The following is a 17,111-nucleotide window of genomic DNA, read 5'->3' as shown; positions in this document are numbered from 1 at the left end:
ATTAAAATTATTAAAATATTAATTGTTTAAATAACTTTGAAATTCAAAATATTTTATAATATATAATTAAAAACTTAAACTTTTTATTATAGTCAAATTTATTTTTTTCCTATTTCCATTTTCATTTTTTAATTTATGTTTTCACTTAATAATTAGAAATTAATATTTTAAAATATGAATATTTTATTTAAATTAAAATATATTATAATTAAAATATTAAAATATAAATAATTATTTAATTTTTAATTTTAAAAACTAATTTTATAAGTTTAAGTTTGTAAATTTTGAAAGTAAGTAAGGACATTTTAATCTAAAATATTTTGACTTTGTTTCTATAGGTGTGGAATAGCTAATACTATGGGGAAAGTAATACTAGCTATCCCAAGCTATTGTCGAGTTTTAAAGAATAGTTATTCTTTTAGAATGGCTACTCCTTCCTCGAAAAAAAAAAAAAACCAAATGAAAGGGAAAATTTTTTCAAAGAATAAAAAATGCATTTGAATCATAACACTTAACACATTCACAATACGCCTATTAGCAACACGTGAAGCGCTCAAGAAGTAAATAAAATGTTTTAATTTCACATCAAGTAAGTAAGAGAATAAGCTTATAAGCTTTGATGTTGTGCATTTCATCATGTGTGTTTTTTGGAAGGAGAGTAATAGTCTTATAATAAAATATCATAAAAGCGAATTCAACTTATATTGGATTCATATCAAGCATCTTTAGAAGGAGACAAACAATAATATGGAATCAAGTGAAAGATAATGTTACATTAAGTATTTTAAAAGAAATAAATAGAATATTTTAATCTTACATCAAGCAAACAAGAATATTTAAGATACTCATAAATGTAAATGATATACATCTTATTAGATTAATTTTTTTTAAAAAAAGTAATGATCTTGTGATACTTATATAAAGTCGACATCAAAATTATAATAATCTATCTTTATTGTTGTTTTACTTGAAAAATGAGACATTCAAATTTTGTTTTAATCTCAAGCAAAATATAATTAGTAATATTTGATACTAAACTTTTTGAAAAGAAACAAAACTTTTTTTTTTGGTGTGAAGCAAAGTTTTCAAAACAAAATAGCATATGTTATTAACTTCATAACAATAAGAAAAATCCTTAAATTACATATTATCATCTCCAAATAGTAATAGTCTTTCCCTACAATAACAAAATTTATTTCCATATTTTTATCATTATTTGACCAAAATTAAGTTAGATATAATAAAAAATAGTTAGCAACATAAATTTGTAATTAGCAATTTTACTTTTTTTTTTAAACTTAATAATTCATTTCCGCTTCCCCGCCGCTCGACCAAACCTTTCTTTCTTCCCACCACACTCAAAGGGTACTTCCGTCATTTCAGGAACTCCATATATATGGAACCATAGTACCGTACAATTTCACCGTCCATCACACAGATCTCGAGCTCTTCATTTTATTCTTTTTTTCTGCCTTTCTCGCAAACAGCAATCCAAACCAAAGCCTCTCTCTCTCCCTCTGCTACTCAATTAAGTCTTCATCGTGGCCTAACTGAACTGGAGCTGAACGGAGCAACTGCAATTTTGAGCGCAACGTCATGGGAGTCCCGGCGTTTTACAGGTGGCTAGCGGATCGGTACCCGCAATCGATCGCCGACGTAATTGAGGAAGAACCAAGAGAAGACGGACTTGGAAATCAAATACCAGTTGACGTCTCTAAACCTAATCCTAACGGCCTCGAATTCGATAATCTTTATCTCGACATGAACGGGATTATTCACCCTTGTTTTCACCCCGACGGCAAGGTAAATTTGTAGAAAGCCAGTCAAAAATACCTGTCGATTTTCTTGTTCTTTGGATTTTTTTTAATTTTATTTTTCAGTTTAATGACAGTGAAATTATTTTAGCTGAGGCTTTGAAATTTGAAATTCTTAGTATTAAAATTCATGGAGGAAACGTGCTTTTGAGTTGAATTTTGAGATTGCTGTTTCGTACTGAAGTTAGGAAAATTTTGAGCTATGAACAGTTTGCAAATGTGCTTTTAGTTATGTTTTTGTTTAGTAAATGTAATTACGTCGAATTATGTTGTTTTTGTAGGGGATTTTGATGCTAGGATTAGATTTTGCAAATTATAAGGTTTTAGGTATGGTCATTTTGCAATGTGTATCGAAGTGGTTTTTTCTTGAAAGCGATTTTTCAGGTAATCAAGTGGTAGGTTGCTTACTTTTTTTAGTATGATATCGGTACTTGCCTGTCAAAATGCATTTATCTAGAATGTGATATTACATGTCATGAAGTGGTATATTGCTTTTCAATTTTAGCATGACCATGATCTTTCACTGGATATCTTTCCTTATTGATGGTTTATTCAATTGTGCATACAGCCTGCACCTGCAACTTATGATGATGTATTCAAATCAATCTTGGACTATATTGACCATCTTGTCTCATTGGTTCGTCCTAGAAAGCTTCTGTATCTGGCCATTGGTAGGGTTTGTTCCATGTTCAGTCAATTTTCTTTCTTATTTTAGTTTTTCTTCAATTCAATATTGTCTGTTTAAAAATTTTTGTAGATGGTGTAGCACCTAGAGCTAAAATGAATCAGCAACGTACTCGACGTTTTAGAGCTGCAAAGGATGCTGCTGAGGCCGTAAGTCTTTGAATCAATTAGTGGATCTGAATTATCAGATTCAGTTGAACTATATTTTGGTTGTTTATGTTGTGTCAGGCAGCTGAAGAGGAGAGATTGAAGAAAGAGTTTGAGGAAGAGGGGAAAGCTTTGTCTCCCAAGGAAAAACCTGAAACATGTGACTCAAATGTTATTACTCCTGGCACTCCATTTATGGCTGTCTTATCTGTAGCACTTCAGTATTATATACAGTCGAGGTTGAATCACAATCCTGGCTGGCGGAATACAAAGGTGTGAAGGACATTATTTGTTTCTTGCTTCAAAGACTGGATGATTCCTTGCAAAGCGGAGTAATCCTTTCTGTATAATTTCCCCATATACTTTTGGTTTTCAGGATACTTTGTCTCTAAATTTATTTATGGGGCTGCATTGGGTGATTATTTGAAGGTTATTCTTTCTGATGCGAATGTTCCTGGTGAGGGAGAACACAAGATCATGTCTTACATTCGGTTACAACGTAACCTTCCTGGCTTCAATCCAAACACACGACACTGCCTATATGGTCTGGTGAGAGTGCATTCAACACTAGCCCCCCCACTATTCCAGATTATTTTGTGGCTTTTCCCTAAATATTTCAATTGTGGTGCTAAATTAGGCATTTGGTTTGTCATAATCAGGATGCAGATTTGATCATGTTGTCCTTAGCTACACACGAGGTTCACTTTTCAATTTTAAGAGAGGTCAGTGCCCTCCTTTGCTTAATGTCATTCTCAATTCCAAACAATTTATTGCTAATGATTGGTTGTTGATTCATTTATATTTACCGTGCAGGTGATCATTCTTCCTGGACAACAGGAAAAATGTTTTCTCTGTGGTCAAGTTGGTCATCTGGCAGCGGAGTGTCGTGGTAAGCCAGATAATGGAACCGAAGATCGGAATGCTGTCGATGATACACCTATTCACAAGAAGAAATATCAGGTTTAAAAGTTAACTCTCTCCAATTTCAGTCATACAAGTACATTTCCCCATGCCTTTATTTTTTGTTTGGCTTAAACTATGCTGATTTGATTAATGCATGGACAGTTTCTGAACATATGGGTGTTGCGAGAATATTTGCAATATGATTTGGAGATTCCCAACCCTCCATTTGAGATCAACTTTGAACGAATAGTGGATGATTTTGTTTTCTTATGTTTTTTTGTTGGCAATGACTTCCTTCCACATATGCCAACATTAGAAATTAGGGAGGTATGTAATTTCCATAGTTCCACTACCTGTTTTTTCTTTATTCTATATCATTATGCTTAGTATGAACTTTTTGCTCTTTCAGGGTGCTATAAATCTTCTGATGCAAGTTTATAAAAGGGAATTTGCTGCTATGGGTGGTTATCTTACTGATGCGGGTGAGGTAATTTGTCCTTTTTCTATGTATCTATTAAGTCTTTTTTAGAAAGTTCACTGTAAACTAAAATTAATATAATTGCATCCATGGAATATCAAGTTATCGACTGGACTTTTTATTTCTTTATTGTAAAGATGAATTGGAGTGGAGGACATACTATTCTTTGACATGAAGCATTTGTGGATTAAAGGAGAATAATGATTTCCATTTTTACTTGTTTAACGTCAAACCTGTTTTTTATCTCATCAAGAGTTGGGAATGGATTTCATCTCTAATCCAAGTCAAATAGATCTTTCTTATAGAAGTTTTACTTTCTCATCAAGAGGTGGGGTGGTGGGTAGGTTGGTGTGCATGGATACACAGTATGAACTGGAGAAGTGGAATGCAGTGCTTTGTGAATATACATTCATAAATAAGTACTCTGTCCCTTAGGCATTGACCATTTCAAGATTCTCAAATCTTGGAAAACTGTACTTTTCTTTCTCTTTGTTTCCAAAATGAATCCCATAACTAATTAATAGCAAGGTACTTTTACCACAAGAGATTGTTTACTGAAGGGAAATAGAGCTAAGATAACAATTAAGATTAACTTCCTAAATAATGGGGTGCATATATTTTGTGAGATTCAAGAAAGGAAAAGAGATATAAGGTATGTTAAGAATGGTTCTGCTATGTAAATAACTTGCTCATTTATCCTGATAGACTGTCATCTTGGTATTTTAATTTCTTTCTCGACATTAGAATTTAGAACTGGTGTTTCTCACGGTTGCTAATATATATATATATATATATATACTCTTTGCAAGTACAGGTTTCGTTAGATAGAGTGGAGTGTTTTATCCAATCTGTTGCTGTCCATGAAGATCAAATCTTTCAGAAGAGGACTCGTATACAGCAGGTGAGTTCAATCTTCCATGCTTTGATACATTATTTGCATTTCTTATCCTGTTGGAAACCCGGTCATGAAATTTGGATGGTTCTATTAAATTCTGATTTGTGAATTATTGTTTGATCATTGATGCGATGCTGCATAAGTTGGTGTTTTCAGTCATGAAGCAATGTGCAACACATTTTAGATGCTTTAAAATAACAAGTATCTTGTTTATTTTATCATTTTCGATGAGGTGGGCTTAGCTGAAAAATAATTGCTCACTTGAAAGGAGGGAAACAATCTTGGCCAAAGTATTTAATAAATCTCTATTCCTTCCAAACAACTAAAAACGTGTATGCAGAAATATGTGTAAATGTTTAAACCTGAGTGCAACCAACAAATGTGGCAACATGCCTGATATCTGGAAAGAGTATTTATCAAAAGATTCTTAGAAAAATGAAAAGGGTATCTTGTAAAGGCAAGGAGAAATATATGCTTTAAGGCTTAATTATATATTTGTAAATACTGAAGTTCAGTAAATTTGGCTTTTTCATGCAAACCGTTTTGAGTCAGATCTTTTCAATTTTTCTTAATACGATTAGATTGCATGTGTGGGCGTGTGCAACGTGCGTGCTTCACCTTTGAGCTTTTGGCTTTCTTTCCATTAGTGATTGGTGGTTTATTATGCATATCTTCCTCTGGTTCTTTTCTTTCTTATAAAGTTCTCATATTGTCCCTGAATTTTCTTACTTATGTTGTTACATGACTCATTTCAGGCATTTGAGAATAATGAGCAGATGAAGCTTAAAGCAAGAGGAGAATCCTCCGAGGAGGCACAGGCACCTGTCGTAGATAAGGTCTGTGTTATAAAACAATTTTTGGATACTTTATTACAGTCCAGGATTGAAGTAAAATGGCAGGTTTAATGTGTCTACAGATCTAATTGCTTGAGCTATGAACTAAATGAGAATTTAAGTCATTAGTAATGCCATGGTTTGAATTCTATTATACCATCGCATCAAGCTTGACCAATGCTATGAAATTCCAAACACACTTAAATTATAGCTGAAAGTAATCTGAATTATATGATAATTACTGTTCTGTTGATAAACTCAAATCTTTTGTTTTTAAGAAGTTCTCCTCTTCTGTTATGTTATTAATTTTATTGTATTTAATTTTTAGTAAATTTTGTTGGATATTATCTGATAACATTTCAAGATATCCATTTGAACTGAGAGCTTCACCTGTCCCATTGTCAGTCTTCTAACCCATAAAATAGAGAAGTGAAGGGCAAAGTTAGTGTAAGGAGAATCTCATGCAAACCCTAGATTAATTGTTGAGCAATTTGGAGAAGTACGGTGATTTTTGGTGATGAACTTCTTGTGCCATAATATGTCTACTCTTGTTTTTTTCCCAGATTAAATTAGGGGAACCAGGATACAAAGAAAGGTATTACGCTGAGAAATTTAATGTATCAAATCCAGTGGAGATTGAAGAAGTTAAAAGAGATGTTGTAAGTTTAAAAATTCTATTACATTGTAAGTTTTTTGCTACAATACCTTGTTTACCTGGTATCTTGTTAAAAGATATCCAACAGTTGTCTCTTCTCCTTGCAGGTTTTGAAGTATGTTGAAGGTTTATGTTGGGTGTGCCGCTATTACTACCAAGATGTTTGCTCGTGGCAATGGTTAGTTTGATGTGGACTGAGGCAGAAAATATTATGTTTCCTTGTACCTGCTATTTTTCATTTCATAAACTAAATGGATTAAGATTATATACCAAGCATAAACATGCCTATATGCTCTTGGCAATTGATTGCATGTTCTTTCGCCTGCTTATGCTTTCTTAAGCTACGCTTGCCCTTTTATTTTGTTTCTTGGAAAACATACTAGTTCAGGTTTCCATCATGTGTATGCATGCATTACTAGTGAGTTTTTTGGGGTTAGTAGAGGGATATTAGAAAGAGACAGAGGTATCTACTCAAAAATTTACTTCATGCTGTGCACTATCGTCTTTGCAAATTTTTGAGAAGAAGTAAATAGCAGAGTCAGGTTAAGACTTTAAACTTGGAGGTCTTGGGTTTGAACCAAAGTGCAGTGGGCTTCCACGTTACCTATGTAGATATATACATGTGTATCTATGTATGTCCATAATATGTAGTTTTGACTTAAGACTTTCTGGTATGACGTACCAAATTGTATGAAATATGCACATGTCTTGCACTATGGTTTTTACCATTTTTTTCAGTTAGTTTAAAGTTGCATCACCACGTTTGTTTCAGGTTTTATCCATATCATTATGCTCCATTTGCTTCAGATCTTAAGGATCTATCTGATTTGGAAATAACGTTTTTCATCGGAGAGCCATTTAAACCCTTTGACCAGCTCATGGGAACACTGCCAGCTGCCAGGTTTTTTCTTTTCTTTTGTATATGTATTTAGTCTTTTAACATTTTATGTTAAATGTTTTTTCTTTCTGCTTATATTTACAGTTGCCTATGCTAATGTCAATTTATCTGTCACGTTATAGTTCTGGTGCTTTGCCAGACGGATATAGGAAACTGATGATTGATCCGTCATCACCTATCTATAATTTCTATCCCTCTGGTAAAATTTTTTAACTCTTGGTGGTCTTTTTATCTGGTGAAAATTCCTTCCCTTTTCCAAGATTACTGAGATTACTCTGTGTAACAGATTTTGAGATTGACATGCATGGCAAACGCTTCGCGTGGCAGGTAAATTCTTATCTACCCAGTTAACTTATCATTTATTTTTCTTATCTGTTTCAACAACACTTACCTCTAATTTTCTTTTATCAGGGTGTTGTCAAATTGCCATTCATTGATGAGAAGAAGTTGCTTGCTGCAACAAGGAAACTTGAAGATACTTTAACGGTCTGAATTGTTGTGTTAGACTAGTATGCGTTACTCTTAAATGATGCATGCTAAATATCCTCAAGTCGTTTTCATGCACTAGCTATTTATTAAAATGCTTTTAGTTGATCCATTTTGCTAATCCTTAAGATAATATTTGCAGGTAGAAGAGCGGTTTCGGAACAGCGTGATGCTTGATCTGCTATATGTTCATCCTCTTCATCCTTTGGCTTCACAAGTTTTTCCGTACTATCAAATTAACTGTCAATTAGCCCCACATGAAAGACTTGTATGGTCAATTGACACAAATGCTAGGTTGGTTAATCAGTGTTCATCAATAGCTAAGTGTTCACATTTGAAGGAAGTTGACTTAACATCTGTGATTTGCCACCCTCATCTGTTGATTCATTTGCAGTGGTGGAATGAATGGATATCTTTGGTTATCTGACAGGAATGGTTGGCAAGGTGTAGTCCCTTCTCCTGTTAAGGGATTGCCGTATATAGCATCAAACCACGTTTTGTAAGTCTTCTGTGGTTCTATTGCTATTTTTGTCTTGAGAATTGTATTGATCCCTGTAATTCATTTCGTGCATTTTTACCTTGCAGGAATGTTACATATCTTAATCCTTCACGTCATAAACACATTCCAGAACTTCCAGAGGGTGTTATGATACCCAAAAAGGTATTTGATTCCTTACATAGCACCGGTTTTAATTTACTAGCTGCAATTAGAGAACTCAAGGATGTATGAGATTCCTCTCAAACTATTTCCTATAGTGCTCTCTTTGATGCTGAGAAACATTATGGAAGCATTGTTGGGTCCATCAACAGAGTTTATGTTTAAACATGTGCATGTTGGTCTTGCAGGTTCTAACACCGCTTGACATTAAACCTTTTCCTGTCTTGTGGCATGAAGACAATGCTGGGCGGCGCCAGCAAGGCAGAGATAGGTGAGAGTGCTTTATCTTAATTTCATGGAATATACATGATCTTAGAGCTCTGTTTATGATTTTCTATCATCCCTACTTGGAAGCTAGGGTAGAATTCAAGTCAACTTGGAATTTAGTCTTGGCCTGATCATGTGAAATGTAGTGCTAATATCTGTTCCCTTGGAAAAAGACATGGGTATTGGAAAACTAGTAAATCTTGCCATCAGTTTAGTGTCTTTGCTGGGATTCAGAGTGTCCTCAGAATTATTCAAGGGCCTCCAAATTGCAGATGGTTATTAAAAATTTTATTGCTGAATTTGTTTGACAGGCCACGAGTACCTGGAGCAATAGTTGGCCCTCAGCTAGGAGAGGCAGCTCATCGTCTTGTCAAGAACACTCTTAATATCAAATCGAATGGCTCATCCTCTGGGTGGGGGGAGCAACCACCAATTTTTAATATCTCAAACAACTACTCAAGCATTAGACCAAGACCTGCTGGACCATCAGGTTATGAAAGGGGCTTTTTTGATGACCCCAATCATTATTATAGCAGTCGGCCACGACCAGCTGGACCGCCAGGTTATGAGAGGGGATATGGCGATGACCCGAATCATTATGGACGATACTATAATCCACCAGGCATAATGGGTAACCCAAGACATCCCTCATCAAATGGCATGCAAAGTATCAGAAACAACTTCAGGGCACAGGACAGATTACAGAATCAGGAACGTCATCGTGATTTGAGGACTGCAATGTCTGCTTTGACATTGGATGGAAGTGCCAAAGGTAGAGCACATGCGGAGATGTCTTCACAGATGCCAAATTCTGGATACCCACAAAATTTAGGCCACCAGACCGAGCAGAATAGTGGTGCTCTTCCCACACCACCTACCAAGTGGATTAATAAACCGGTGAATGTAAATACTGGAACTTACTTAAAACAAGAAAATGCATCAAGTGGAGCTTACGAGAAGCAGATGAAGAAGGTTTATCAGATGAAGACTCGTCCACAGGAAATGACAGGCCCCGTGAACCAGCAGTGATCATGATTCCAGATGGACTTGCCCGTCTTTTGACACAGGCATGTCCATATAACAATAGCAAGTCTTTATTGGGTAATATTTATCAGCAGTTCGCTTAACTTTGATATCCAGTCACATGTTGCCTCCTGATATGTCATCCTGAGAAATTAACCACTAAAAGAACTTGCTGTCATGTGAGCACCATGTTACCGTATGGCTGAAGCAATGGTTTGGGTAATTAGAATTTGAGAGATTAATCAGAGTCTGTAGTTGTGTCAAACTTAAAGAATCTCCGTTTAATTTGATTATTCGTAGGTTTCTAGGAACACGTCTTAGTTGTTGGGGATTAAGCAGAATCTGTAGTTGTGTCAAAATTCAAGAATCTCCATTTAATTTGATTATTCATAGGTTTCTAGGAACACGTCTTAGTTGTTTGGGATTCTACTCAAAACTAGGACACTGAGTGTTGTGTCGACGTAGGAACCGGAGTTAGATTGTCATTTGAAGTGAACTGCTTAAGCATTTTCTTTAATGTGTACAAGTTGTATAATAGGGCATCATGATTGTAGGCTGTTGATCTAGGGTGATAAGAATCTCAACTGTTGTCATTATTTTCAGTATACACAGGTTCACATTGTGTTGAATACCTGAGCAGAGAAACTGTAATTGTTATAATATTCGTCGTTCCAAGTTTACGTTTTGCCTACTCTCTATTGCAACACTTGGATAGATAGGCTCAAAGTTTAAAGATTTTGACTTTGTATGGAGCTCCTAGTTGAGCTTATTCAGGAAGAAGTGATTGTATTGTATTGAAATTATGTAAATTGTCTTCCCAAACATTTCATTTTTGCCTTGAATAGCTCTTCTTTGTTACCTTTCTCCTAGTAGGATATTATCTTTTGAAAGTCTTTATGAAGTATTTTCCCAAAGTCAACATGTATCTCAATTAACTTTAATTAAATAATTTGTATAATTTTCTTTTTAATTATAAGATGCTAGAGTCATAAATTTTACATCGAAGAGAGAGTTCTTGAAGGGGAGTCGATGAAGGATGTCAATCTTAGAAGTAAATCATAAATCTCGTATCAGTTAAGAGGTCATATCATTTTTGACGAGTTAAAGTTAATAATACTTAATAAAAATTAGTGTGGATCATGGCAATGTCTAAGATAGTTAAGAGGTCGTTTTAAGGAGGTCATAGAGGTGAGATGAGTAACAATTTCAACATGTACATGTGTGTTCAAGAAACACATCGTTACATGTTTATCAAACGTATCTCACGTTGGCACGCATAGGTACTTTGAAGTAGTCTTTAGTCGTGGCAAGGTTGTACAGATTACAATGCTGTGATAGTTTTAGGTTTTCACAGATTGAGAGTGCTAATCTATTGCCTTGGCTAGTTGTTTCAATCCATGCCTTGGTTTAACAAGAAGGAACAAGTATCTCTAAGGGCAGGCCAGACTGCCAGAGAGTGATCAATCTTTTTACTTAATAGTTTCAAAATTAATGTAGGTGAAGAAAGAATTTCAAACTACCAAAATGAAGCAGCTTTCCATTTTTGTTTCCTATTATAATATTTTCTACTAGACCTCCAAGCAATTGATCTGAAACCTAACCTATATATGGTAACAGATTCAGCTATGATTGGCACAGATGCTGATACCAGAGAGCAAATTTCAGGCTTTCACCAAGACATCCACAAAGCCTGAATCAGAAAATGAGATACCTATGAAGGCAGGAACAGAAGGATGAATGGATGAAATCTTTTTTCTATTTGCAAAAATACCACAGAAAATATTATGCTTTTAATTATGCTACAAAGAGTGCAATACAGGAACTCCTTATTGCAAAAAGTAACCACTCAAGAAGAGCAAGAAAAAGAAGAACAAGGATCCATATATTAATAAAGCTTTTTGTCCAGAAGTAAGAGCATTCCCTCCCAATCCGAACTGCAGGTTCTGTGCAAAACCTGCAATCTCCACACGCTTACTGTCGAAGAAACTCTGTGCAGCCCCGCAAGTAGGGCATCTCCAATCTTCAGGCAACTTGTCAAACTGAAGCCCTGGTGGTATCGGGTACGAAGGGTCACCCACTGCTTCATCATACTTGAACCCACACGACCTGCACTCGTAAATCCCCGTGTTCAACACTGCGAACTTTTCTTCTAACCTGCGTTTGTCAAACTTGTTTTCTTTAGTACCAGATTCTTGGGATGGTGGGGGTTGGTTCTCTTGTTGGTCTGAAGCTGGTGGTGTGTCTTGGCTGTCTTCTTTGGAAACATCAACAGAATGGATGGTGAAATGCAGTCGCTTTCTGCGGGGTTTTTTGGTGGTGAGTGAAATTGTGGAGAGCACCTTTGGGGAGAGGAAGAGATGAGGTTTTTGTGGTTTTGGAGAAGCTTGGGTTAATTGGTGGAAAGAGAAGGTGAGTCTTGTTGTTGCACAAGCCATTTCAATGGAGTTTTCCCTTTCTTTTTTTTTTTTTGCTTTTTTCCTGTTTTGGGTTTTGTTCAGTTAGTTAATTGATGATTTTTTGGGTACTGGGTGGAGGAGAAATGAAAGGGATCCATGGAAGGGCAAATGCTGTTCCTTTGAGGAGGAGTTGGATAAGGTGGAGAAATGTTTACCAGAGGTACTACATTCTTCTCATGGGCTGATTTTGGGTTTGACTTAGGTCCAAGTAAAGCCCATTTCACTTTTGTTTACTATTATAAATTCTCAATCTTAACAACCAAAATGTGCTACTTAAAGCCTTCCTTTAGGAAAATCTGTAATTTGAGAAATTTTTTTAACTACCCAATAGGCATTACATTTGAAAAGGTTATTAAATTATTTAAAAATTTTAAATAAATTTTTATTTTTTATTATATTTAATTAAATTCTTATATTTTTATTTTAAATCAAACAATTTTTATACTTCTATTAATCAAATATTATTTATTTATTTTTTTGTAAAAAGAGAAATTCAATTAATCAAACATTAACTTGCACCATTAAAAACACTAATGATCATGTCATTATATCACATTAATATTTCACATCATCATTCGTATGATATTATCATATTATATTAATATCATATGATATGTAATGATAAATGACATTTTAATTGATAACAATTAATAAATCAACTATTAATTATAAAAATTTTATTAAATGTAACTAAAAATAAAAATTTAGTATAGTTACACTATTAATTAACGATTGACTACCATTTTCGTCTTTGCTCAAATGAGTAAACCTTTTTAATGATTAAATGTTGGTAATCTTTAATTATATTAGTTTGAGCAACCCAAATCCAAGCTAAGGATGTCAACATGTAGAATATTTATTAATTTTGAAATACCCGAATCCGAACTCTATTAATAAATAAAGAACCTGAATCTCAAATTACTTGAAATTTTTTAAATTTACTACTCTACTCGAACCCTAATACATACCCATATCTGACCCATTTAAAAACCTGATTATACAAAAAAAATTATTAAAATGCTCTTCATGGGTATACAATTATCTAAATCTAAATCCGTATCTGTTTACAATAATATTTTTTATTCATATTTCCTATACATCACTAATAATTATACATCACTAATATTTATTAACGATTGACTACCATTTTTGTCTTTGCTCAAATGAGTAAACTTTTTAATGATTAAATGTTGGTAATCTTTAATTATATTAGTTTGAGCAACCCAACAATCAAGCTAAGGATGTCAACATGTAGAATATTTATTAATTTTGAAATACCCGAATCCGAACTCTATTAATAAATAAAGAACCTGAATCTCAAATTACTTGAAAATTTTTTAAATTTACTACTCTCACTCGAACCCTAATACATACCCATATCTGAACCCATTTAAAAACTTGATTATACAAAAAAAATTATTAAAATGCTCTTCATGGGTATACAATTATCTAAATCTAAATCCGTATATGTTTACAATAATATTTTTATTCATATTTCCTATACATCACTAATAATTAAATTCTATAAATACATAAACAATAAAATTTAAATTTAAATAATCAAAAATAAATATTTCGAATATTAACTTAAATAACTAAGAATAAATATCCAAACAACTTAAATAACATTACAAATTTAATTCATTATATGAGTTTATCCTTAATTAGATGAATTAAAAAAAACAAATAAGTTCTAAAACTATTTTAATCTCACAATTTTTTTTAAAATTTATGTTATAATTTTATATAAATAAAAAAATATATATTATAAATGATAATTTTTATAACATTAATATAAAATAAAAAATAAATATATTTATATTTAAAATATATATACTAAAAAATATATATAAACTTACAAAATAACTTATCCCTATATAATCGAATTGCATATCTACAAATACCTATAAAAGGTACTCATTGTCATCCTTATGCCAGGCGTAGCTTGTTCCCTAAGCTTGCAAACCCGCTGACCATTATTTTTTCCTCTGGTTTCCTTTCATCTTTTCCAGGTTTTTACTAGGGAGAAGTGCATTAAAGCGCAAATCTCCTTTCTTTTATTCCCCAGTCCACCTTTTCCTTCCCTCAAGGCTCCATCCCAAAAGATAAAACTTGCCAAAAAGCTTCTTTTCTCTCTCTTTTTCTTTTCTTTCTGCACCGTGGTAGAGTGGTATATACTTTATGCCACCACGCTCAAGTCATTCACAAACAGAAATAAAATGTGCCCTCAAGAAGTTTCTAACACTCGTTAACATCTGTCTGTCTCAAACAAACTATATTTCCTGAGAAGGCCATAAGTACCAGGTCTACTTCCGACTACCGATATCCCCAGAACATGAGCAGGCATCGAAGCAAATTAAAAACAAATGCAGGGGAATAGTCAAGTATTGGTACCTTAGAGATTCAGCTATTGGACTATCAACATTAATGATATTGAAGCAGCTTCAGCTGAAAATTAGTAGCTCTAGGAATCATATCACGTAAATTACAATAGTTGCATGTTTTACAGGAAACAGGTTAAAGGTCCGATATGAAATAAGTTTCCCAAGTGGTACACAGATACAAGGGAATTGCTAATGAATACAATCTGTGTAAATATTAAATGCATGGCATGCTCTTCTGAGCTGTCTCAGGACCATTGCCTTTCTAAGGTAGTGAATGATAATTATCTAGGTATCTCTAAATTCACAAACCACAATCACAAGCATTTCGTAGGGACAGCATTACAGTCTTTTTTTAGAATCTTACAACAAGTTTGCAATTAATAATGGAATGTAGCAAGCATAAGAAATTATGCCAAGCAATCAGAAACCATTCTCATAGGAAGCAAATGATTCGTTGAAAATGATTCGTTTCAACGCTACCAAGAATTGACAGGCAGGAGTGAAGGAAAGACATTCCCGACCCTTTTCTCCCTCCATCCGACAAATTTCCACTCACCACAAACAAATCACAACTATTAAATGGAATTTCAATTAAAATACAGTAACTTTTTACACAACAATGTAGTAAAATGGCAACTGTTGAATCCATTCTGCAGATTCTACAATGTCAGAGCTCGCATTAATGATAACATCTGTCTTTTATTCTAAGCAAGTCATCCCAACCCATGTATAAAAACCATATATACACAAATGAGAACAACTAGAACAAACTATTGATGGAAAGACTAAACAATTAGAAATCATTATTCTGATAACTGTTCATTTCTATCGAATAAACATTAAAAAAAAAGGGAACACAAAAACCAGTTACTCCCCTACACTAAACCCAAAAAGGAACTCAAAAACCAGTTACTCCCCTACACTATCAGCTATCCATCAATAACCAAGAAATCTTTCATGGAAATAAGCACCCATATTCCAATATCACCCTCCCATCGATCGAAGCTCCTCCAAAGCTGCCTTAATCTGATCCTGCACCAACTCCAACCGCTTGGAATAGACCTCCAACTCCAATATCTGCTGCTTCCGCCACCTCTCATCCATCCACTCCCCATTACCCCCACCACCACCGAAATTCATACTTCCTCCAAAATTCAAAGGCATAGCATTCATTGCCAATCCACTGATCCCTCTTCCTCCACATCCCCCTCCTCCTCCTCCAATTACACTACCTAACAACTCCTTAAACAAGGGTGTTAAGCAACTCCTCACCGTCTCCTCTATTACCCCCGCCACGTTCCCTCCTCCTCCACCACCACCACCAAATCCCTCCACAATACCATTATCATTAGTACTCCTATTATTGAAATTGTTATTATTATTATTAGCAATCACAAATCCATCATTTAAAACTCTTTTCTCCTCCATTTTTCCTCCTTTACTCCTTGACCTTTTCTTCGAGGCTGCGGATTTCGGCGTAAAATTCTTTTTCTCTCCGCTTTCATCAATTAAATTAACATTGTTATTATTATTTTCATCATCATCTAAAACATTATCTTCTACTTTTCCAACACAATTACTCCAGATCTTTCTAGAAATTTCAAAAGTAGCTTGATCATGAGGGCTTTTGAAGGAAAAATCTTTACCTGAACTGATCTTATTCATCACGTTTCTATATTTCTTCTTCAATCTTCGAAGCTTCTCGACTAATTGATTCTTGTTGAAATCCAGCTGGAGCTTCGATTTGATTTGATCATAAAACAGCGCCGTATCATGATGATGATGATGATGAGAAGAAGAAGAATTCGAGGTTGTTTTGAAGATGAATAATCGAGAAACCCTTGAAGAAGCTCGATCTCGTCTTCGTCAGTCCACAACCGCTGAAATAACCGTCGCGATTCATCGAATTGCGACGGCGGAGGAGGTTTTTTCTCCGTTACGGCGGATTCAATTCGTTGGCGTTTAGATTCAGGGGGTGATTCGTCATTTGGAACGGCTGCAATGGTTCGGCGGTAGCAGAAGGGACGGCTAGAGGAACAGCGGGGATTGCGGCGGATGATACGGCGGAGGCGGCGGCAGCGCTCGGTTGAGGGAGTAAAGAGGGGAATTAATGTCCTCTTCCTCTTCTAATAATTCTTCGTCTTCTTCGTCGTTTAGAACGTCGTCGTTACCATTGAGGACGTCGTCGTTTTCGTCCAGGTCGTTGTCGGAGGAAGAGGGTTCCTCGTCGTCGTCCTGAGATTCCTCAAAAACGGCATCGTACTGCTCCGAAGCCATGAGAGGAAAAAAGAAAGAGAGAAAACTGAAAGAGGATCACGAGGATTCGCAGATTAAAAAGCGTGTTGGACTTTGTGATGGGTGGGGTGGTGGTGGGGGAGGGTTAGTTTTGGTTAGAGGTAGGCCGTGTGGGGGTGTGTGAGAGAGCGAGTTGTAACAGTTCAACGCGCTTACTAGGCGCGTGTTCGGTCCATGAAAATGGAAATTTAAAACTTAGATGGAAAAATCAAATCAAGATTTCTTTTTATTTCCA

General features: G+C 34.8%; 3 protein-coding genes across 3 annotated transcripts; 1 reads left to right on the top strand and 2 right to left on the bottom strand.

The window, feature by feature from the left end:
• Positions 1-1,435: 1,435 nt before the first annotated feature.
• XRN4 (exoribonuclease 4) lies at positions 1,436-10,550 on the top strand. Its single transcript, XM_021426532.2, has 22 exons — positions 1,436-1,803; positions 2,383-2,485; positions 2,572-2,648; positions 2,727-2,918; positions 3,075-3,194; positions 3,305-3,367; positions 3,459-3,605; positions 3,711-3,875; positions 3,958-4,035; positions 4,841-4,927; positions 5,677-5,757; positions 6,318-6,413; positions 6,517-6,587; positions 7,182-7,310; positions 7,430-7,506; positions 7,594-7,634; positions 7,719-7,793; positions 7,936-8,087; positions 8,188-8,292; positions 8,379-8,454; positions 8,640-8,722; positions 9,030-10,550. The coding sequence occupies exons 1-22, from the start codon at positions 1,597-1,599 to the stop codon at positions 9,745-9,747; spliced, it is 2,943 nt and encodes a 980-aa protein (XP_021282207.1). The 5' UTR covers positions 1,436-1,596; the 3' UTR covers positions 9,748-10,550.
• Positions 10,551-11,477: 927 nt separating this feature from the next.
• LOC110415510 (Rubredoxin-like superfamily protein) lies at positions 11,478-12,381 on the bottom strand. The gene has a single exon (XM_021427181.2). It carries the CDS (start codon positions 12,174-12,176, stop codon positions 11,568-11,570), a length of 609 nt encoding a protein of 202 aa, XP_021282856.1. The 5' UTR covers positions 12,177-12,381; the 3' UTR covers positions 11,478-11,567.
• Positions 12,382-15,133: 2,752 nt separating this feature from the next.
• On the bottom strand, positions 15,134-16,958 carry LOC110415509 (putative transcription factor At3g04930). The gene is given in 4 exon segments (XM_021427180.2): positions 15,134-16,393; positions 16,396-16,589; positions 16,592-16,684; positions 16,687-16,958. Coding segments are annotated over 4 exon segments (1,287 nt in total). The 5' UTR covers positions 16,859-16,958; the 3' UTR covers positions 15,134-15,565.
• Positions 16,959-17,111: the final 153 nt, after the last annotated feature.

Source organism: Theobroma umbraticum, unplaced genomic scaffold (genome assembly GCF_002168275.2).
Source record: "Theobroma umbraticum cultivar Fairchild unplaced genomic scaffold, ASM216827v3 scaffold_147.0, whole genome shotgun sequence".
Taxonomy (NCBI): Eukaryota; Viridiplantae; Streptophyta; class Magnoliopsida; order Malvales; family Malvaceae; genus Theobroma; species Theobroma umbraticum.
The sequence above is the reverse complement of the archived record's forward strand: the minus strand, read 5'-3'. Positions and strand labels throughout refer to the sequence as shown.

Coding starts and splice junctions, on each gene's coding strand:
- XRN4 (XM_021426532.2), top strand. CDS start 1,597: ATGGGAGTCCCGGCGTTTTACAGGTGGCTAGCGGATCGGTACCCGCAA. Junction 4,928..5,676: donor AGAGGACTCGTATACAGCAG/GTGAGTTCAATC, acceptor GACTCATTTCAG/GCATTTGAGAATAATGAGCA. Junction 6,414..6,516: donor AAGAAGTTAAAAGAGATGTT/GTAAGTTTAAAA, acceptor TTCTCCTTGCAG/GTTTTGAAGTATGTTGAAGG.
- LOC110415510 (XM_021427181.2), bottom strand. CDS start 12,176: ATGGCTTGTGCAACAACAAGACTCACCTTCTCTTTCCACCAATTAACC.